At 42.3% G+C, this 22,018-nt stretch overlaps 1 protein-coding gene across 3 annotated transcripts; it reads left to right on the top strand.

The window, feature by feature from the left end:
* The first annotated feature begins 3,596 nt into the window (after positions 1-3,596).
* Positions 3,597-21,478, top strand: TMEM248 (transmembrane protein 248). Of its 3 annotated transcripts, none has more exons than XM_059717664.1 (8): positions 3,597-3,747; positions 10,875-11,011; positions 11,950-12,126; positions 12,916-13,201; positions 14,472-14,622; positions 16,258-16,441; positions 16,974-17,117; positions 18,575-21,478. In XM_059717664.1, the coding sequence occupies exons 2-8, from the start codon at positions 11,003-11,005 to the stop codon at positions 18,593-18,595; spliced, it is 972 nt and encodes a 323-aa protein (XP_059573647.1). In that variant the 5' UTR covers positions 3,597-3,747; positions 10,875-11,002; the 3' UTR covers positions 18,596-21,478. The 3 variants fall into 3 exon arrangements, with proteins under 3 accessions (XP_059573647.1, XP_019348896.1, XP_006274077.1); XM_019493351.2 differs by having other exon boundaries at positions 10,683-11,011; XM_006274015.4 differs by lacking the exon at positions 10,875-11,011.
* The last annotated feature ends 540 nt before the right edge of the window (positions 21,479-22,018 follow it).

Here is a 22,018-nt window from a genome sequence, read left to right as displayed (position 1 = left end):
TGTGTGCAGTACTCAAAAATAGCAAATAGCTATTCTTCAGTCTGTTTATAGCTAAGTTATTTTATCGTTTGCTTGCTTTCTTGTTATCAAATCACCAACGTACCTGCAGAGACATTAAGCTTCAGATCTTCCATGAGTTAGATAATTAGCACCATTCCCACTTTACAAACTGGAAAACAGGTGGAAAGGTTATGACTTACCCACAGCCGTACCTGAGACTAGTGTTGGAACTGTTGGTACAATCCCAGTCTCTTATGGAAATTTGGGGTCTGGTCCAGTGCTTGGGAAAGGGGGATGCCTAATAACGGGTAAACAAACTTTAAAAGCAAATGTCTTGGGATGCTTAGTTTCCTTTCTTACAGACATACAGTAAAATAAGTTTGTCTAATGTAAATGTAAGCTAGTTAAGTTGGCAAATAAAGTGCCAGTAAGTGCATTTTGCGGTGTTCCAGATAAATAATAACAGTGATTCCTGTCCCAATGGTAGTAGTGAGACAGACATGAAAGGGACATGATACAGTGGAAATCCAGAAGAGAAAGTAACTGGGGGGCGGCATATACATATATATATTTTAGTATTGGCCCAGTTTGGGTATTGCAGGAATTACTTTACTGGTGGAATAACAAGTGCCCACAGTTTGAGTAATAAACGGGAGCAAGTACTTGATAATGAAAATATTTTATTCTCAGATCAGCTCAAAATAATTTTCTGAAATGCAGGAAAAACAGGGTCCTCCTCTTCCCCCTGTTGCAATAATAACATGTAGTTAGAGGTTTTTCTCTGACCATTTTAACATCAGAAAATCTCTATTAATCAGAAAAGTCATTTTAACACCGGGGAAACTATTTCACAATTAGAACTTGTCAAGCTATGGAAAAAACACTGGTTTCATCCAATCACTGTGTTAACGATAACTGAATCTTGCTGTTTAAATGTGTTGGTCGGTGATTCTGCCCAACTATTGTCTATGTTCACAAATAATCCTCTAGCATATGTTCTTACCTCATGGCTGTACAGCTCGGATGAAGGTTGGTGGTCCACCTGAAAGGGGCCCTAGATTCTAATATGCAAACGTGGTGCTAGTCATTAGAGGAAATGGAAATGGGGATCTCTTCCTTCAATAGATGGAGCTGAGTCATGACCCTTCCATAATAAATTAGCCATCTAGAAGGAAAACTTTCTAAAACCCTTATGACATGTATTTCTTTTGGCCTCTTTTTACTTTTGGCACCCTCTACTTGTCCCATTCGCTGTTTCTGGCCTTCTGGTATAGGAACTTGTAGGAGTTCTTTGTTGGAAAATCGGCTTTATTCCTTAATTGGCCAGAAAAAGCAAGGCATATATGCACTCTGTATTGTGACAACGTATTGGCCTGATTTCTGACCACCTCGGCAAGGATAAAAATCTCAACTGAATCATTGGCGTGTACTAGCACCAACTGTGTTTAGGGATGTCAGATGACACGGCCATTCTGTGACCTCATAGTACAATACTGAACTGCTGTGGAGAGTTTTCAGGTGGGTTTGAAGGAACGGTTTTTGCACTCTTGCGCACGTTAATTTGCGGACACAGGTGTGAGCAGCACGGAGAGCCCCGTTGTAATAGAGGTTTGTCATCTGCTTCTGTTTTTGAGCAGTGTTAACCCTGCTCAGAACAAGGTCTGTTTGATAGAATGATTAAAACAAGAGTCTGCCTAAAGCAGTGGTTTTCAGCCTGTGGTCCGCAGACCTGTGGGGGTTCTGCAGACTGCGTCTAAGGCATCTGCCAAAGATGACTGATCAATTAAAAGTATGTGAATACCCACACAGGATTCAGAGTGGTCTGCACCTCCATTTTAAATTTTTTTATGGGTCGGCAATTGAAAAATGGTTGAAAAGCGCTGGTCTAGACTGAGATCCTCAATGTTGCTGATAAAGGAGAAGCTTGAACTGCTCTTTGATACAGAAGTAGTTATTCAAGCGTCGGCTACATCTGGGTGGGGGTGAAGATGTAAGGCACGACCTGTCCAGGGATAAATTCCTAGCCTATGCGTCTGGTACTTGGATACTACGGGACTGAAGGTTTTCATAGGGAGGTGCTTCCTGAGAAGCAAAGGAGGCTGGCCTGGGGGGTGGGGTACCGTTCTCTTTGCTCACGCTTGGTGGCTGGCCATAGGGACTTCATTTCTGAAGTGCTATGGTGGAGAGAATTAACTTTGAAAGAAAGTGGTACAATAAAGCCCAAAACTTCCTGGAGGTCAGCACAGAAATTAGGTTGTTGTCTAGCCTGATTTGAGCTTTGTTCTCAGGTTGGCTAGCTCCAAGCGCGAAGCCTGCCAAACAAATTAATCCTCTGACAGCATAATGATTTGAAGGCAGGAAGCAACAATTTGTGAATTAACCAAATTGGCCAACACACCCTGCAGGTGACTGGAAAATATGCTAGGGGCCGTGTTTCTGCTTTGGCTGATGCGGGTGCGATAACAACTTGAGTGTTGCCGAAGTTTTTCCAAGAAGACGACTTTGTTCGCTTTGTCTCTTGCACGCAGCAACTCGCCTGAGGTTTCTGAAACCAAGCCTCATGCAATTGATTTTACCTAGAGTGTCATTCCCCTTCCAGCAATAAATGAGCCAAGTCCGGGTTTGGCACAAGGACTCTGCTTACTTTGGAAAGCTGCGCTCTCCTACGCCAGAGCCGGATTTAATCCAAAACCTAATGGAACACAAGGGCTTTATTGTGATACAAACCCAGCCCGCGTTAGGCCAGCCTCTCCTCTCCTCGCTTGGGCAGTTGCAGGAGAGGTCTTTAGGCATGGCAGGAGGGGGGCTGTGCATTATCTTTAGCATGAGTGATGGTGCAGGCAGGAGGCAGGAGTTTCTTAGGACCATCTTTTTCCTTGGCCCAACGGTGGTGCTGGCACGAAGCTGGGCAAGACCCTCTGTGTCAGGTGCGAATAGGGTGGCTGTCATTCCGGTTTTCTGCTACTCTGTCCTCTATTGATATGAAACCCGGTGCCTTTACGTCCTGTCTTCAGGAGGAAATGGAGGACATAAAGGCGTTGGGTTTCATATCCCAAGTCCCAGTCTAGTATCTTTTCCTCTTCAAGAGACAAATAGAGGACATAAAGGCATCCAGTTTCGTATCAATCGAGGACAGCCGCAGCGTCCTCTACGATGTCCACCCCAGGTGGGAGACGACCCCTTTTCCCCGCTCCCAGCTGCGCTGCGTGACCCCCAGGAGACGCCCGGAGCGGGCAAGGCCCCACCTTGGGGCACCTGCACCAGGTTGCTGAGTCCCTGCAAGAGTCATTAAGAGACTTCATGGTGATGCCCGACAGTTGTCTTGCGGCTCTCTTTAATACTCTTTTAAACACATCAAATGCACCCCCCCCCCCCCCCCCCCCAAGAGTAGTTGCAACATTTTGGGGCCCCAGCCCGCTGCGCTGCGGCCCCGCCCCCCAAGCCCCGTGGGACGGCCCTGCTGCAGCGCTCGGCGGCCGCGCCCCCGCCTGTGATGTCACAGAGGCCGGGGCGGGGTTCGCGTTGCGGGCCGCCGGGGAAGCTTGTCCCCCCCGCGCCGCCGTCCGTCCGTCCGTCCGCGGGGCCGGGGTCAGAGGTGACGGCTGCGTCCCCGGAAGCGGCGGCGGCGGCGGGCGCGGCTGAGGCGGCGGCGCTGCGAGCGGCCTGGTCCCCGGGCGGGAGCATGGTGCAGAGCCGGCCCCGGCCCCCCCGCCGCCTCTGAGCCCGGCCGGGCCGCGCCCGCGCCCGGTAAGCCACTGAAGCGGCTCCCTCTATTGGGGCCCCTCCCTTTCCCCGCCAGGTGCCAGGTGTGGATGTGGGAGCATCCGGATGCCCCCCCCGGGCCTGTGTGCAATGGGCGGGTGGCATCGCTCCCAACAGGAATGGCGTGTTTTGGTTTTTCTGGTTAAAAAGGTATTGGGGCTCGTGCTTGCCGGCACTCAGGAGGGCCGGGGACTGAAGTTACCTACCCACCTGGTCCTTGCGAGAGCCGGTGGGTTGCGTTTTGCAAAGGGTGGGCCTCGAGCGGCGAGCGGGACGTCGGGGTCCGGAGAGCTCGCGCAGCCCTGGGCTCCCGCACGCCCGCCTGGGTAGTCGTTGCTCGGCGGCGTGCGGGGCTTGAGGTCGGACCGCTCGAAACGGCAGCGGTTGCCTCCGTCTTCGGCCGAGCCCCGCGGGACACTGTGCTTTTGCGTCGTCGTGACTTGGGGATGGTTTGTTAGGAGAGTCGCATTTCGGGTGTCGCACAACGTTATTTTCAGGGGCGCTCGGTCGAGACGAGAAGATGCGCAAAAAAACGAGAACTCTTGGTTCCCAAATGAAACCGACTGGGAAATTGCAAGGAAATTGTCCTTTTCTGCAAGCTGTGGGGACGCTCTCGTGGACCCAAACGGAGACCGACAGCCTTGCATCTTCGGCTCCCTTGGTGCAAGAACGACGTTTATTTTTCTACGTACGGGGACTTTTCCCCATCCTGACCATCTCTTCCTTTCCCAGAGCCTGGCGAAGGGACTTCGATCCCGACATCTTGCAGAAAAGCATGGTTTTCTTGCGATTTTCCCAGCCGGTCTAATAAAAGGTATCGTTTTGGAACCAAGATTGGGGTTTTTTGTACGTCTTGTAGGCTGTCATCCTTAACTTTGAGTTTCAGTTGCTGAGCCGCTCATCTCGGTCTGTTTTGGGGTTGTGGGCTGCGCCGTCCAGCCGGTTTCGGTGTTGTTTCCGTCACGTCGGGTAAAGCTGCCGTTTCTTCGGTCTGTCAGTCAGTGTCCGTTGTGATTCGAGTTGTGCTCGGGTCTCTCGGTCTCGCAGAAGTTCCCATTAGAAAACTAAAAGCCTACAGGAGAGGAGCCTTCTGCTAACATTTGTTTCTGCTGATTTGAGGCCACGTACTTTTTAATGTGTAGCCTTTAATGAAATCAGTATTTGCAACCTGAACCTTCTTAAACCAGTCATTTTAAAAGGCTTTTGGTTACTGAGCTGTTTGAAATGCTTTTTTTTTTTTTTTTTCCCCCATCTTCTTTTTTTCAATGCTTTTTAGGAAGCTTTCCCAAAAATTTAAGGCATGTGGAATTTGCACAGTTCTCAGCATATGGTCCGAAAAATGTCTGTTTCTTGGTAGGAAATGCACAGGTTGTATAACACTGGCTCCATTTTTTTTTAAACTCATTTGTTCTTTGGCTTCTCATTTCTATACTGTCCTGATAATGAACAATCAGGCAAAACATTTTTTTTTAAACACCGTAAAATTATCCTGCTGCAGTATCATGACATTTCCTGCTGAAGGGAATTGGTATTTAACCAAGCAACTTTTAACACAGGGTTGTTGTAAGCAACAGCATTAGAGGCATAAAAGTCAGTCCTTCATGCAGACTTGCCTTTTTTTTTTGTTAGTCATAGTGCAGAAACTGCAACAACTTAAAACTGTGCTGGGAGAGGATTTCCAGATTTTCAAGCATGTGTGTATCTGTCCATCTGTCTATCGATTGATAGATTTGTACAGCTGGGTGTTTTTAAACCATATTTATTCCCTGTTAAACTCAGAAGCTTGTGTCCACTGAGTTACTCTGGGAAGGTTTCCTCAGGCACTTTCATTTCCCTTGGTTCATAACTTCCCCTCCCTACCCCCTTTTCCTAAATCTTCAAATGCACTGATTTCTTTCAAGTCATTTTAATAGCAAGAACTTCTTTGCACTTATCAAAGTTTTTGCACAAATGTTACTTCAGTCTCTAATTTTAGGAAGATTTTTTTTACATCATATGATACTCTACTGACTGCAGTTCTCAGGTGATCGTGGATTGTGTTAAGTGCAAGATGTTGGACTCCGGCACATCGTAGCTGGAGAAGGATGCTATATGTTTGGAATTTCCTTACGTGTGGTTGTCTTGCTTAGAGGCATACCACTCTCTCCTTTCTGTTTTTAATTCAGTTTGTTTGCTTGGTTTTTAAAATTTCTGTCCTAATTATCTCTGAAAACCATTTGAACTCACTGGTCTTCAGAGAGAGCTGTGTTTTAGTTGTTGCAACATTGAGCTAGGGTTCAGGAATGTTAATGCTCTTGTTTTAATCTCTAGTCTGACCCTAAACCTCATTGTAGCCGTGAACAAGTCACTTTACCTCTCTCTGTACTTTTTATAGGTATGAGAATCGAGACGAATGCTGCGTATGTACCTTCCTTTAACTAACCTGCATTAACCTGGTCTCTTATTTCTGTGCCTTTTTTAGTCCATAGAATTCTGTGTTCATGGGTTTGATAGCAGGTTTGCAACTGTGATTATTCCTAACAAGGTTATATTCAGAACACCCTAAATGGACCTGTATGAAAGCTAGTTGTGAGTTTATTAGCTATGGGGGATCATTTTGGAAATTCATGATCAAAGTACTAATTTTCATTTTAATCAAGAGAGGCTGTGATTCATGAGAGCAAAGAGATATGAAAAGAATCTGGAAGGGCCTCGGATTAAATGTACTTCTGAACATCATCTTTGATTGCTTAGGTGCACTGTAAACTGGTGAATCTATATTTTGCCTTATATTAAGTTGTAGTAATATAAGAATCTTAGTTGGGTATTGGGAATTCACGTTTTTTGGGGGTTTTTTGTTAAGGAAGGCAGATCCATTTTTTTTTTTTTTTTTTTTAAAGCAATCTTGATTCCTAATCTCACCTTTACTTTGGAGGCACATAGGGCAGGAGTGGGAGGTAAGCTGGGAAATCAGAGTTCTGCACTGCACGTTAAATCCAGAGGTTTGGGGTCAGGCTCTGAGCATGTCTGTAGAAAGCAGTTCTGCTCTCTGCTTCTGATACAAGTTGTAGGCTTTTTATTTTCACCTTTCAGGGGCATTTTGATTCCTCAAGGTTAACCTAAAGCAAATTCTGAAGTTCTTAGTTTTGCATCATAGAGATCAGTGGTAGAAGGATGGAAAAGATTGTAGAAACATGTCCTTTTTCCCAATTCCAGATTTCTTAGTGTGGTAGCAAGTTGTTGTGAAATTCCCATTAGAACAGAAAATGTTGATTTAATAAGCTACTTCTATCGCTGAAAGAAATCCATTTCAAAAGTTTGAAATTCTGACTCCACTAATAAAAAGCCCATTATTTTATAAAAGGGAAGCCTGTGCATGTCTGGAGACTTTTACTTTTCTTTGGTTTGTGTCTTTATAAGTTAAAGTTTTGGGGACTCTAGGGCCTTCTATCCCATTTCAAATTTGGGGGGAAAAACAAGTTTATTTTGCTCAGCAATCTGCCTCTAGGTAGCAGTTAAAAATATTTTTATTCAGTCTTGATTGTAACCTCGAGGGACTGTTTTATGCTTTAGAAGCTGCTAAATTCTTCGGAAGAATCACAACAGGCAGTGTTAGCTGTTGATCTTTTGCAGGTTTAATTTTTAGCAATTTTGATGTTCTACCCTTGAGTCATGCCTTGAAGAAAAGAAAATCTCACTTAATTTATTAGACCAGTGGGTTGGGATTTTTGTTTTTTGTTTTTTTTCAATCTACTAATGTTTCCTGTTTTTGATTGTGAAGGTTTTGAGATCAACACTGTGCTTTTGTGTTGTTGTTACTTACGGCTGGTTTGTTAGGAGGGTCGCAGTTCAGTTGTCACACAACATTATTTTCATGCAACTGTGACCGCTTTCCTGAATGCCATTGTAGTATTAGCTGTGGGACGTATTTGAAATCTGCACTTCCTGGTAAACCTCAACATCACTGTATGGCTATGGTAACAGGCTTTTTAGAGGTAGTGAGTAGTTCAGATGTAAAGGTGTAAAGGGACACTGACAAGCGGGGAGATCAGAAGTGGACTGACCTGGCCACAGCGCTCTCATAGCTATTTTCTCCTTCAAATATTCCAGAATTTCTTAATCTTTCATATCTAGACTGATAGTTCTTATGCACAGCAAAGGAGGAAAATGATGCTTGTAAAGAAGTGGCTTTTCATCTTCTAGCTTTTTAGGAGAAGCTTATAACTGGTGGGACACATCATTTTAAAATTATAGAACACCTTGACAGGCCTCCATGTTTAAAATTTTATATTTTGCTTTTCTTCCTAGCGATTTGGCATTCTGATCTTGGTACCTACGTCTATGTGATATGCTGGTTTGGGGTTCTGAATGTAGCTGCTTGGATGTTAAGGACAAGAAGTGGAAATTTATTAACGTTTACATTTATTTATTAGCATTTTGTGTTTTTGGAGGAAACATCAAGTTCCCCTTATTTGCCAGGTCCTCTTGGAAGACTCATTTCAAGCGTTCTACCTTCATAACTGTTTTCATATATTTATTCATGAGGATTGAAAACTGTGCTCCTTTGAGCTTGCTATATTTGGTGTTCTACCACTGCCAAGAACGCGTTGCAGCCAGGGAACAGACGACCGTTTCCTCATCTTCTTGCCTTCCAAGATAGTTACTGATGCTCTATTTGCTTCAGATTCTGATTTTACCCTTACCAGTATCTCACTTGTTTTTGGTTGGAGTTTTATAAAACTGTAACCTTAGCTGTATATCTCCTGGCCTTGTAATGTCTAGTGCAGGGAGAGCTATGCCTTCCCAGCAGTGTGTTTTTTTTCCTGTAGTTACTGACACATGCCCTCAACCTTAACTCAGATATAACATTGCTGTTTTTCTTGGAACTTCTGACAAAAGCGAGGCCCTTTGGATTTTTTTTATTTTTAGCGTACTCTGTTGGCCTTGAGATTAGCATGGGCTGTAGAATGGGGTAAGTGTTTGCAAGGGGTGGTGTCGAGGGGACAAGCTGAGGGTTGCACACAGCGCCAGTGTTTAAGTCTCTTCTATACTTTGCATAATTAAAGAATGATACGTGATGGTTCATTGCCCTTCCTGTGAGGATGTCAGTGCACTATGCAAATATTTTCAGAACATTCTTAATGACTGTCCATCAGCGTAACTGTATATAAAATAGGTACAGGAAAGTTAAATGAAGCTCATAAAATCACACAGAGAGCCTGCAGCAGTTATAAAAAAGGAACTGGAACTGCTCTCCAAATGGGGGACCGATGGCAGCTTCCAACCAGACCGTACCAGAACCCAGCCAGACTTGCCTGGACTGCTCAAAGATCCTATCAGCGTTGCTGAAATCTCTATAAACTACAGAGGTGGAGCAGGCCATGTCCGTGCCCAGCTCCTGCTGTGCTAATAGTGGCCACAGGTTTTGTGCTACAAAGCAGCAGTCCCACAAAGGTGGTGCCCCCCTCACCTCCAAATATATTACTGCGAGGCTGACTGAAGTGTTTTAGATATTCTTTAAAACGGAGTTGTACTTGAGTGCTGTCTTGCAGGCACGTTCCTATTCCAACACTGATCTGTGTAGGAAGGAATCTTGGAGCATTGAGTTCCAGCAATGTTAAAAACCTAAGGTGTATGTGTGTGGCCCGCACCCCCTTCCAGATGCTCAAAGGGCCCTGTTAGCCTTTGCAAATTGCAGGCAGCAACACTTTCTGATTGCATTTAAAGCCGTTCAGTTTTATGGGACTATTAAGCCACAAGTGCTTGAAACCTGGTGCTCCTGTAACATAAAGAATCGACCTAATGCTTTTTTTTTTTTGTATTGTAGCTTTCAGCACGTCAGTCTTTGTGGCTGAGTTAAACCCCTTGGGGAACAGGACTTCTAATGAAATTGCTGGCAGTCCCTTAATTTTACTAGGAGCTGCAGTGCTGTCTTTGCTGTTGGGCGACATCCCGCTTTGATTAAATGCTGTAATAAACCTTGCATCTGTGTTAGTTTTTCGAAAAGGAAATTCAGAAGGGACCACTCGCTGAACCAGCTCGGCTTGTGGGTTTTCTGTTTGATCTGCTTCCATGTTGATGTGTCTCTGCTGTTCCTAAACTGAACATTCAGGATTTTTAAGCAGGGTGAACACTTCAGAAATTTGCTCAAGTGGCATCACATCCTGCCAACAGCGAGATAGGAGACAGCTTTAGAAGTAAGGGCCATTGCTGCTTTATTGTGTTACCTGAGGCAATTCTCCTCTTGTGCCTGCCTCTTCCCAAGCTAGCAGCAAAGCTTTTCTTTGTCTGGCTAGAGGTGTGCACTCTGGTGGGATGTGTTTTAATATCTCTCCACTTAACCTTCTTTTCCCACTTGCTTTTCTCCAGCCCTTTGCTATCCCACACTCCCATGCTCTTAAGTATTTTTAGAGTTGGATGCTTGTAGTGCTGTCAGCGATTCATGCTGACACAGTGCCTGGTGTTCCTAGTCTTTGGTAAGTGCTTGGAAATCACTGGAGCGAGATTGAGCTCTGTGCTGTGAAATAACTCCTTTTTTTAACAAGGAGGTTGTAGGGGAGGGGAAGCTGCATGTGTAAGGCTGTGCTGTGCTGTAGCCACAGGAATTCGACCTTCTGCTTACTGAACTAACCTTTCCCTCCCCTAAATCAATGTAATTTTTTTCTTCCTAGAAGAGAGGGACTGAAACTTCCTTGTCAGTAAAATATTAGGAATATGTGGGAGGAAAAAGAGGGGCTGCAGGTCTCCTGCAGTGTATGGGTCGCATCGATTAAGTGCTTATAATGAGAAACCGTAAGGTGTACACGTGCAGAGAGCAGAATCCCCGACTTCATGAGACTGATCAAGGAATTGTCTCAGTTCAGCCTCTGAGAGCTGGGGATTAACCTTACCAGTGCCATGTTCGTGAGCTGCTTGTCTAGCAACTTTTCTGTGTCTTTCAGAGCTTGCATATACAGCACAACTGTCCTGTCCTTCTGGATGCTGCAGAGATTAAAGACCTTTTCACGGGACTACAGATCAAGCAAGCCCGTTTCTCTTTATTTGCTTTCCGTTCCCCGCTTGTGCAGCTTCTGGAGTGGATGCCTCAGAGCTGCACTTTAACACTTGGCTGTTTGTTTTCTTTGTGGGTGGAGATGAGTGAACTCCAAAAGAACTTTGTTCCCGTCACTGGCATGCTGGAAAGATTAGACCATTCAAAAGAAATGAGGACTCAATAGGATTAAATGGCAGCTCCAGTCCAAAAAGTTCTTACTCAATAGCCATGCTCTGTGTAAGTCCCATCTTTATTTACCGACTCGAGTAAGTTTATATTTCTGTTGGTTCTGCAGGATCAACAGAAAGGAGCCAGTTGGATTCTCTTCTTGCTCGCTCAGTAATAGGATTGCTAGGGGTTTCATTTACAAAATCTTTGATGTGTGAGCCTGAAATGCTCCATCCCAACTCAGATCCAAGTTTACAGGCCTTATAGTTAGAAAAATCCTATCTATCTTCTTTATGCACTCATCAGATTTGGGGTGCACTTAACCAAGATGCAAGTATTTCATGCCTTCATGAGGCATTTCACCTTGTCACTTTTCAGAGTACAGTGTCACTTCTAAAATGCTATTTGTTTGGTGTCACTGCACAGTGCCATCATCGGTTTCACACGTCACAGACAGGTGTTTAATGATTTTTTTTTAAGATGTTGGCCTCCAGCGTGGAAGTGCAGGGGTTCACCTGGGAGTTTGCAGACCCTGCTCTGCAGGCTTCCTTAAAATCATATTTCTGTAGTAATTTTACTAATTCAAGTACATGTGAATGGGATCCAAAAGTAGTTGCACAGGCCTTCTCCTAACAGGAGGGGGGAAAGAAAGCAAATGAAACGAGCTATATGAACAACAGGTTCCCGTTAGCTGGCAGTGATAGAAAGCTTGTGTTAGAAGTACTGATTCTGTTGCAAGTGGTGGTGTTGTTCTTTCAGTTCCTTTTTTTGGCTAGAAGTTGTATTGGTTGGGAGTGTGGCACTTAAAGCTATGCTTTCTCTCTCCTCTTTTTTTTTAAGACTTATTTTTATGTTTTCCAAGCAGAACAGTCCAACACAGATCATACTTTATGGCTGTTTAACTGGGCCTTATTTCAGTGAGTGTGACTGCATTTTTCTGTTAATTGGGTGACACTAAAAGATGCTTCTTCTCCATGTCACTTGGTTTTACTCTTCTTTACTTTCAGGCGGATCTAATCAGAATAATGTTCTGCATAAACCCTTTGGAGAACCTGAAGGTTTATATCAGTAGTCGACCTCCTCTTGTGGTCTTCATGATCAGCGTAAGCGCCATGGCAATAGCTTTTCTGACACTGGGTTACTTCTTTAAAATCAAAGAGATCAAGTCTCCGGAGATGACAGAGGTATAGTATGAACAGCCTGTGTGTGCAACATACACAACTCTTGGGTTTAGTGTTGGCATACGCTGCCTTAACAAACTGAATTAACCTGTTTTTCTGAAAGTAAATACCTAGAATATCTCCGTTTACATCACTGTTTTGTTTATCTCCAGCCTGTAAGTGTGTGCTTCCTTTTTTATAAAGAATAGTCTTCATTTTTAATTAATTTGATAAGGAGAGGGCAAGATAGATAGTGGCCATTAGGAGGCTACATTAATTCTAGTAATGGAGTTTATCTTTTTTTTATTATGTTCTGACAAACAGTTTGTTCATGGAGCTTCTCTTGTTTTTGGTGCAAGTTAACTTAGAAAATTCTTCCACAATTGGGATTATGAACATGAGGGAGGCTTAAATGGCAATTCCTTGTGTCCTCTGTGGAACAGAATAGTTCTTGGGTAGAATAAGTCAGTGTTGAATATACCAACATATGTACAATAGTTATACTGGGCTTCCTACAGCTTTGAAAATAGAGTGTCAGTCAGTTGGAGTGTGATAGGAATCAGAATTGCTTTTGATTTAACAAATAAAGCTAGGTATGTCTCTTTCTATAGAGAGTCAGTTAGTTGGAGTGTGATGGGAATCAGAATGAGCTTTTGATTTTAATAAATAATGCTAGGTATGTCTTGTTGAGATTTCAATGACCATGTTTCTATTCACTGATGTCGGGGCTGGATTGAATTTGTATTTCAGTGATGTGTAGATTTAAAACTCTTGCTAGCCTCGCTAATCTAATATAAATCTTGTTTCTTTAAGGACTGGAATACTTTCCTCCTGAGGTTTAATGATTTGGACTTCTGTATATCAGAAAATGAAACCTTAAAGCATCTCATCAACGACACTACGACTCCAGAAAGTACAGTGACTAGTGGACAAGCCAGATCATCTACACAGTCACCACAGACTCTTGAGGACTCTGGCCCAATAAACATCTCTGTTACAATCACTCTGACACTGGACCCACTCAAACCATTTGGCGGGTACTCCCGTAATGTCACACATTTAAGTTCCACAATTTTTGGGCACCAAATTGGACTTTCAGGTATGCAAAATGTAAATATTTGAACTGTGTTTATAAAATTAGAAATGCTGGAAAACAGTATAATATTCATCCAATTGTTTATGAAGAGATGGATCTTTTTCCTAGAATTTATGTGCCTTGCCAATGCTGTCGTCATATAGTAGGAGATCCTACATGGTTGATTTTGATAAATTTGTTTTATTTTCCCCTAGGTTCAGAATGGTAGGGGTCATGTAAGCCTGCTGATTAACAAGATGATGCTTTGCAAAAATATTTACTGGAGAGACTTTTTAAAACGGCAGAATTCTCTGAAAGAAGCTGCTACATGCTCCCTTAGCAGTCCCTACTCTGGTATACACTAAAGCACTGGGGATCGCTCCCCAGTCAGATTTAGTGCCTTCTGTGTTATAGATCCAGCTGTACACAAACTAGAAAGGTTGTGTTTGTGCTTTAAACAAAATATAACATGAACTTCCTAGGGACTGATGTTGAGCAATTGAAAAGCAGCAAGTAATAATTAAACTTTTCCAGTGAGGCCAATTGGACAGATCCATTTGTAGGGATTTACTAGAAATGGTAAATGTGGTAAAAACCTCCTTATGGTCAGCCCCTGCAGGTACTTAATGGGGTTTTATAATGGTGTTGTGAAATTAAGATGTTTGTATCTAAGAGATCCTGTAGCAAACATGCTGCAGCTGAAAATCTTTATTGCTGGTGGTAAGTATCTCTCTTTAACTCTTTCCCAAACTACATAATACAGTTTTGATTCAGGCCACCTGAATTTAAACTGTGTGTTAGTTACAGATTCATCCCTGTGAACCAAACTGTATCACCTCTTAGAGACCCCAGTGGTGATCTCTGGGCTCTGCCAGCTGGCATTGCTGAGCACGTGAAGGCACTTGTCTTTGGATGGTTATATGTCTTGGATGGAATTCTTCAAACTAAAAATGAAACTCTAGGAAAAGCAGGTGATAAGTCCAGGTTTGGGGATGAAAACGGCTAACGTTGTGGTATTTGTAGGAAGGAACTTTCCAAAATCAAAGCCTTAAAGATATGACTGTGGTAATACCAGATGCAGGTGTAATTGTGTTGAGTAAGGGTGTGGTTGCTGGGGGGGGAGGGTGTTCAGCAGAAATGGGAGCTGTTTTCAATTTACTCCTGCTCCCTCTGAATGATGGCCCCAAAATGCCACCACAGGGCTGGGTTTGGGCCCAGCTGCGTGCCCTCCTCATCCTCGTACTTGCCACTGTTACCATTGTCAGCACAAAAACCACTTTTCTTATTCTAAAAGGCAGAGAATCCCACGAGGAGATAAACATTACATTCACCCTGCCTGCTGCTTGGAATTCAGACGACTGTGTTCTCCATGGGCACTGTGAGCAGGTGGTATTCACAACCTGTATGACTGTCACAGCAGCCAGCAATGTGTTTCCTGTCACAGTGTAAGTGAATCTCTAAACTGTTGTTCTTAGCAGTACATAAGCAGCTTCTGTTTAATGACTTGGATGCTTTTCTTGAGTGTGCCCATGAGTACCAACGTTGACTGTGAATGTAAGGTGATCCATTTTCCTTTGCTAGGATCACAGGAAAACAGGGCTGGCAGGGACCTCAGGAGGTCAACCCACTGCTCAAGGCAGAATTATCCCTGCCTAAGCTGTTCCAGGCTAGTGTTTGTTTAACCTGCTCTCAAAAACGTCCCGTGATGGAGATTCTACCCCTCTCTAGGCAATCTGATCCAGTGCTTAAATGCTCCTAGAGATACTAATCCTTTGATTCTCAGCCAGGATGCTGTGCACCCTGAGATCCTCTCAAGGGTACCACACAATGGTACACTGTCAGGTGTGTGCAGACATGATTCACAAGAGGTTTCAAATGGGAATCTATAGCGTCAAAAACATTCTGACCTGTCTTGGTCTTTCTGAGTTGTTTGCAGTAGAAAAACTCTCTTATTTTTCTGTAATCAAAAAACTAGTGAAAACTGAGAACTGGTGCTTTCTAAGGGGTGTAGAAATACTGCAATAGTTAAGACTTCTTGGAGATGACTCTACCTGGATTCAGTAGGACCTGATGGTTACAGCACACTGGAGGCTGTAAGATCTTCAGGCCTCAGTGAGAATTAAAATAGATAAAGAATGGAAATATAAGATACATTTATTAAAATCTTTTTTTAAGATGGAACAATGAGTACAGCTATGTATCCAGCAGGGTAGGTAAGGGTATTAGATCCTTTTATATCTATTAGGGAAAACCACTATAGTAAAAACTAGGTTTTATTACCATCATCTCTAAATTGCTAGTTGGTTCAAAGCCCAGGTTACTAGTGACCAAACTGTGATTATTATCTGGTGACTGGTGGGAATGTGGTCTGTTTTCTCCAGTAGAAGGATGGTCACATGGCAAAAACAAGTATCCTAACAGGTCCACTTTTCTTGACGTGCGATGAGGAGACAAGGCTCGAACGTATGTCGGCGAGTGACAGGTTTTCTCTCATAAAGGCACTTTCAGAGGCGGGGTGGAGGCAGTGTGAGGAACCTTACACGGCAGCTGCCTGCACTGTACCCATTCTGCAAGTAACAGACCTTCATTCAATAAACAGTGGTGATAAAATCCATGTGTACAAAAAATAGAAATGAAAAGCAGATTGAGAGTTGGGTTCTTAAAGAGTTGCTTCACCCAGGTCCTGGTGGCGACAGGTTTGGTCTTCTGTATGTGTACCAGGGTTCATCATCTCCCAAAAAAGGTATGCCCTGACAGCAGTATTCATACATTACAAGAACTCAAGTAGGGTTTGCCTTCAAGCTGTATCAAAATAAAAAAAGGAAACTGATATGTTTAAAAACTAGTACATAAATCATGGTTGGCTGACGCCTGGAACAGTTCTCAGTGAAAGATGTAGGCTGATACCAGCTCTGAACTTGTCTTTGCTTAAGCAGTTATATTTTGCTGTTACATTATGAATGATTCTGAACAAAGCAACAATTAACACAGCTGAAAGGCAGAATGGGTCTAAGCACATGTTGAAAGTTACCCATACAAGACAGAAAATAGCAATTTGTCTGTTTTTGTTTGTTTTCCAGTCAGCCACCACATTGTGTCCCAGAAACATACAGCAATGCTACACTCTGGTACAAGATTTTTACTACAGCCAGGGACTCGAATACAAAATATGCACAAGATTATAACCCGTTCTGGTGTTACAAAGGAGCCATTGGAAAGGTCTATCATGCTTTAAATCCCAAGCTAACTGTTATAGTTCCAGATGTAAGTTCCACCTGCTTTTTTGTGCTCTCACGAATGCATGTCTGATACCACGTTAATTAGATAAGGTACTCTGTTCCTCAGATCCTAAGCTAGTGAGTGATGTGGCACTGTTTGGCCAGAGCTCTGACAGAGACATCTACGTTTCATGGCACCCTCTGTGTATCCCATACTTACCTCTCAGCCTCGTTGGCTAAGGCCTGCGTTTTCAAATCCGGCTGTTTTTAAAGGTGCTTCTAGCGGGAGGGTGTGCACGGCTGTAGGAACAATAAAATTACATTAAAGTAATTGCTAATCTACATCAAATATTTTAACCCTAATTGAAAATTTGGGTCATCTTAAGTGCTGAAACATGGGGCTGCTTCCTACCTTAAACTTTAAGCTGTGCTTTGGCAATGTGAAGAATATCCTACGCATAGAGAAAAGAAGCTAGATTGGAGAGGTGGATTCTCCACTTATCTGCTCGGATGCCACTTGAATGTGAAACACCTTCTCTGTGTACAGAATCAGTAAACTGTTCTGTTTCTCTTTGCAGGATGATCGCTCCCTAATAAACTTGCATCTCATGCATACCAGTTATTTTCTCTTTGTGATGGTGATTACAATGTTCTGCTATGCAGTTATTAAAGGTAGACCAAGCAAACTAAGACAAAGCAATACAGAATTCTGCCCTGAAAAAGTAAGTCTGGCTATGATGATGCACACAACATTGACTCTTGTCAGGGCAGAAAGAAAACATCCTTTTATATGTACTGACTTGATGTTATCAGCGCATGACTCCAGACATGCTGACTTGATCTTCTTTCAAGGAGATGCTAGCATCTCATAACATGATACAGGCTGTAAAACCTGCCTGGTTCTTTGCATTCATTTCCAGACCCTGGAGGTCATGGAACTTTCTGTCTTAGTCTTTCCAGAGCATAAATGAAATACCCTGATTAATGCGGACTGCACAGGGGACTCCTCTGCCCACTACCGCATTAAAACCTTGAGGAAATCACTTAACCTCTTTGTGCCCCTATTGCCTTTTCTTCAAGGAGCACTGTAGCGCAATACTTCCACAGGGTGATCAGTATTTGCCCAGTGCTTGTAGCTCCTTAAATTTAAGACTTTTATTGTATGAGTGTGCAATATTAGCTGAAGTTCACTAAATGCAGTACTGATTTGGCTTTTCAAGTATAACTCGTATACACTGTATGTACAAAACTGTGTGGTGTTTTCACTTGAGCTTATAAAAACATTGAATGCACAGCTTGGAATGGTCCTAATACTTTTATCTAAAGAGGATGGGAAATCTTCATTATACGAGATCTAGTTCTTTTGCGTGTAATCAATGTCAAATGAAATTAATGTTACTACTTTGTTACTGGTCTAAGGCTGTTTTAATTATTATAGATTAGAGGTGCATTGTGCTGAAAGCGTTAGATACAGTTGCATTTAGCTTTGTAAGGCCCTTGGTAGATGTTACACTTAAGACATGATTAACCAGTCAATCATGTCTTAGTTTGTAACGGAGCCACACACTGATGCAATTAATGGTACAGTTAAACAGAGAATAAGTCACAAAATGTGTAATACTTTTCTGGCTGGCTCCCTTTGTGCCATAAATTGAATGTATGGCCAGCACTGATCAGATGAACAACACGCCCAAGGCTGGGGGTGCTAGACCAGCTACCTGGTGCTCTGAGCTAGGTGCAGCCAGCACCCAGCTTGTTAATTGCCAGTGTAGGGAGAACCTGGGGTCATGATCCCTGCCTTTCCCTGCACTGGTAATAGGGTGCAGTTGGGATCTGATCCCTGATCGCATAGTTGTGCCCCCTGTCATGCACATGTAAGAGGTTCTTGGCATTGCAGATCAGATCCCATCATACCTTAATTGGTTGTCTGCCAGAGGCCTCACAGAAAGTTATAGTTATATGCAACCTTTACTTTAAGAGACTCAAAAACAGTATGAGATTTGATAATTGCAAATTGTAGTATATCAGTAGACTTATTTTGATAGTCTTTCCAACTTGGACATAGCATAGTTCTCTGGATGGCAGTGACAGATATTCTAGTTGCATGGAGATAAGTAATGCACAAATATTGTTGGCTGTGATTGTTTGAGTGTAATCAGCTGTTTTGTTTTGTTTTTAGGTTGCTTTGTCAGAAGCATAATCCATCGTCTCCTTTTACCGAAAATGACTGAGAACCATAATCATTGCCTGCTGAACCCAGAATGGGTCTTAACACTCTGTGAATACATTATCTTGCAATGTTGGTTTATTCCAACCAAAGACATTTCAAGTGCCTGTAATTGATTTGTACATATTTATAAAAGTATATTCAGAACAGGTCAGATGATGCACTTGTTCCGCATTGTAGTGCGGCCAGAATCTTTCAATCTTTACCTGTGGACATAGCCGAATGTTTGTGTAGATATGTTTAGTGATATGGCTACATATAGTCAGAGCAAGATATTTTTGTCTAGCTGCATCTGGGCAGGGTAAGATGCCTTTGCAAATGTCTCAAAAAAGAAAAACAAAAAAAAAAAACCACCCAACCTCCCATCATCTCTGTTTTTGCCCAATGATATGTACAGTGTGTTTGAAACAAGTATGCACCTTTGATATAATACTGCATTTCCAAAGCCACTGATTGACAACATGTTTAATGTATAGGTGTGGCTTCTACCTTTTTTCTTTTTATCCATTTGCGCCTGGCTTGTAAGAAAGATATACACAGTTTTAGATCTTTTGAAAAAGAAATGCATATTCACACTTTAATACAACAGTAGGTAGGACAGACTTGTGCTTTTATCCATCCTAAGAAATTTAAATGGAGCCAAGTCCCATTTTCTTTTTTTAATATTGAAAAATGCTCAGTTTCATTTTTCACATGCCCAGTTGAATGTTAGAGCATTGATTAGCAGAGGGGTTGTATGGAAAGCATTTCACTTAGCTTCCTTTGCACAGCCTCTGAACCAGGAACTTCTTTGCACAGTAGCTTTCTAGACAGTCTCTAGAAAGTGAAGTTTAAAAAAAAATGCATTTTAGTAATCAGTTAGGGCTCCATGCAACTGGGGACAAGTATAAATAAGAAAGGGAAGAGAAATGCACAAGACCTTGAAGACCATTGTAATACTTCATTTTGGGACCTCCCATCCATCCATCTCTTGAGGGCAGCTGAAAATGACAATGTTTTATTCACTTTGTCCAGTTTTTATATAATGCTGTCAGGTGAGGCAAAGCTGACGATTAGTGGGCTAATCCTGTGGTGAATAAGCTGAAGGAAACCTTGCTCATAGACTCAACACTGGTCTGTGTCCATTCTGGAATCCACGTAGTTCTTATTTCTTGGAGTGCTTTTTATTCTGAACCTTTATTTTCCATTGCTGTCTTCTGCAGTCTCTCTCCAAGCAATCCACCAGTAACTTCTCTAATTCTCACGAGTCAGGGGTTTTCCTATGGAACCTTCCACCACTGCTTTTAAAATCTCACTGGTTGCCTTAACAGCCCTCCATGCCATCTTTCCTCTTTCCTGTCGGGTACCATCATTATAGCTTTGTAAACAAGTGCATCTATTTTTTCCTTCGCTAGGTTTAGCTCTGCGGTGTGTGATATGTGAAACAATAAGCCCACATCAAAAAGGGCACTAGAGCGTTCTGTAGCCCATCACAGAGAGGTCCTTACTATTTTGGAGAGCTGTACTAATTTGTGTGCATTTTCCAAATGTTTCAAGTTTAAATAATCTGACTTTTCTTCAGGGAAATGGTTCCTTTACACCGTTTCATTTGCTTATACGGTGTATTGGTCACTTCACAATTTTTTTTCCCCCCAGAAATGATAAGATTTGATCTGTAGAGACAGCCATTTAGTTTGGAGTCCAGGCAATAAATAAGGCTTCCATTCTTAGCTTACGCTGCTATTGAGTAGTCAAACATTACCAAACCGAAGAAGTAAACTTAAACGTAGCTAGAAGGCCTAAAGTGAAGAGCATTTAGACTGCTCCTAACTTTTGCATTCCTAGCTGTTTGCTTTGTCCTCATCTTTGAGATCCACTCGGAAGTGATTGAGAACTGATGAGTTGGGGAGAGGAAAGCAAGTGTGTTGGTCAGTGCTTGTAAGAACCAAACTCGTCCACAGCACACATTGGCTATCATGTTTAAAAGCAAGATGTATTTTGGCAAACTGCAGTGAAAACCCTAAAAGCCCCAAAGAGAAATAACCAGATTGAAAGTACAGTTTGACTCCTTGGGGAACCAAGTTTTTAATGGAGATTATATTCAGTAATTAGAGAAACTGCCTGCTTTAAAACTTACCTACAGTCAAACCCAGCAACAACTGGATTGAGATAAACATCAAAGCTCCGACTGTGACCTACCCATCCAAGTGGAGGAGTGTTAAGGGGGGTATGTATCTTTTTTTTCAGCCTTACCTTACCTCTTGGTACCTAAGTATTGCAGTATAAGGGAGGGGAGGGGGGAAGGAAGACCCAGCAAGCCAAGACTGTAATACTTGGAAATAATGGCTTGTACTGAGGCACAATGTACAAAAGTTAAATGCAGCCAAACAGAAGGGTAAAAACTTCTTATTAAAGTGGTTGTTCGGATCATATTGATCTTTCCTTTGTTTTGTTTTGTTTTCTTTTTCTTTTTAACTATGACTTGAATCAGTTTTGATTCTATTTGTAAGTGTTTTCTTGTTAGAAACCTGCCATTTCTGTTGCATTTTTCTTTGGCATTACATAGAAAAATCTGAGCCTTGATTTTTTGTTTTGTTTTGTTTTGTTTTTTGGGGGGTTTTGTTTTTTGTTGTGGTTTTTGTTTTTCTACCCTTCTCTGCAGGTGATGTAGGGTTAAGATGGCTATTTTTTTCAGGGTTTTTGTTTTGTTTTGTGTTTTGTTTTTTGGTTTGTTTTTTTTTTTTGTCTTTTTACATTTCACTTGTCTTGTTGCATGATGGTTAATAGCTGATTTGGAAATTACATTTCTCTCCTAGATTAATTTTTGTGTTTGTAAGATGTGCATATTGCTTTGCAGAATTAAAAAAAAAAAGTTTATCTTGGTGTCTATATCTTTACTAATCAGCTCCTCTTTAGAGGTGTCATAAGTGTACTTTTTAGGCAGTGCAAGAGGGAATTTGTTTGGCAGTAGACTGAAATTTTGAACTCTACCTTGTGCATCCGCTCCAGTAAACACTTTGCCTGAGATGACTTCTTTTACAGTAGCCGCTTTCTTGCCCAGTGTAATGAAATGCAGTGCTCGTGACCCTCAAGACCATCTCATCCGCCCTTGGGATTAGCAATCCTGCGTCTGATTATGTGGTTACAAATAGATCAAGCAAGCTTCATGAGCAAGGTACAAAGTTCTGCACTAAAAAGGGAATAAGAGGAACTAAGATTTAAAAACAAACAAAAAAAAGTGTTGGGAAGAACAGAAATCAGTCTTGCCTACTTGTTTTGAAATTGCTAATCCTTGTACCTCAAATGATCATTTTCATCATTTAGATTGAAAGAAAATCTGAGGCACATGCTCTCTGTCCTGACAGACACCATTATTGTGTTGCAGAGTTAATGTCCTTTAGGGAATTAAATTCCCAA

This window comes from Alligator mississippiensis, chromosome 14, assembly GCF_030867095.1.
Source record: "Alligator mississippiensis isolate rAllMis1 chromosome 14, rAllMis1, whole genome shotgun sequence".
Taxonomy (NCBI): domain Eukaryota; kingdom Metazoa; phylum Chordata; order Crocodylia; family Alligatoridae; genus Alligator; species Alligator mississippiensis.
This window is presented reverse-complemented; position numbering and strand designations above follow the sequence as displayed.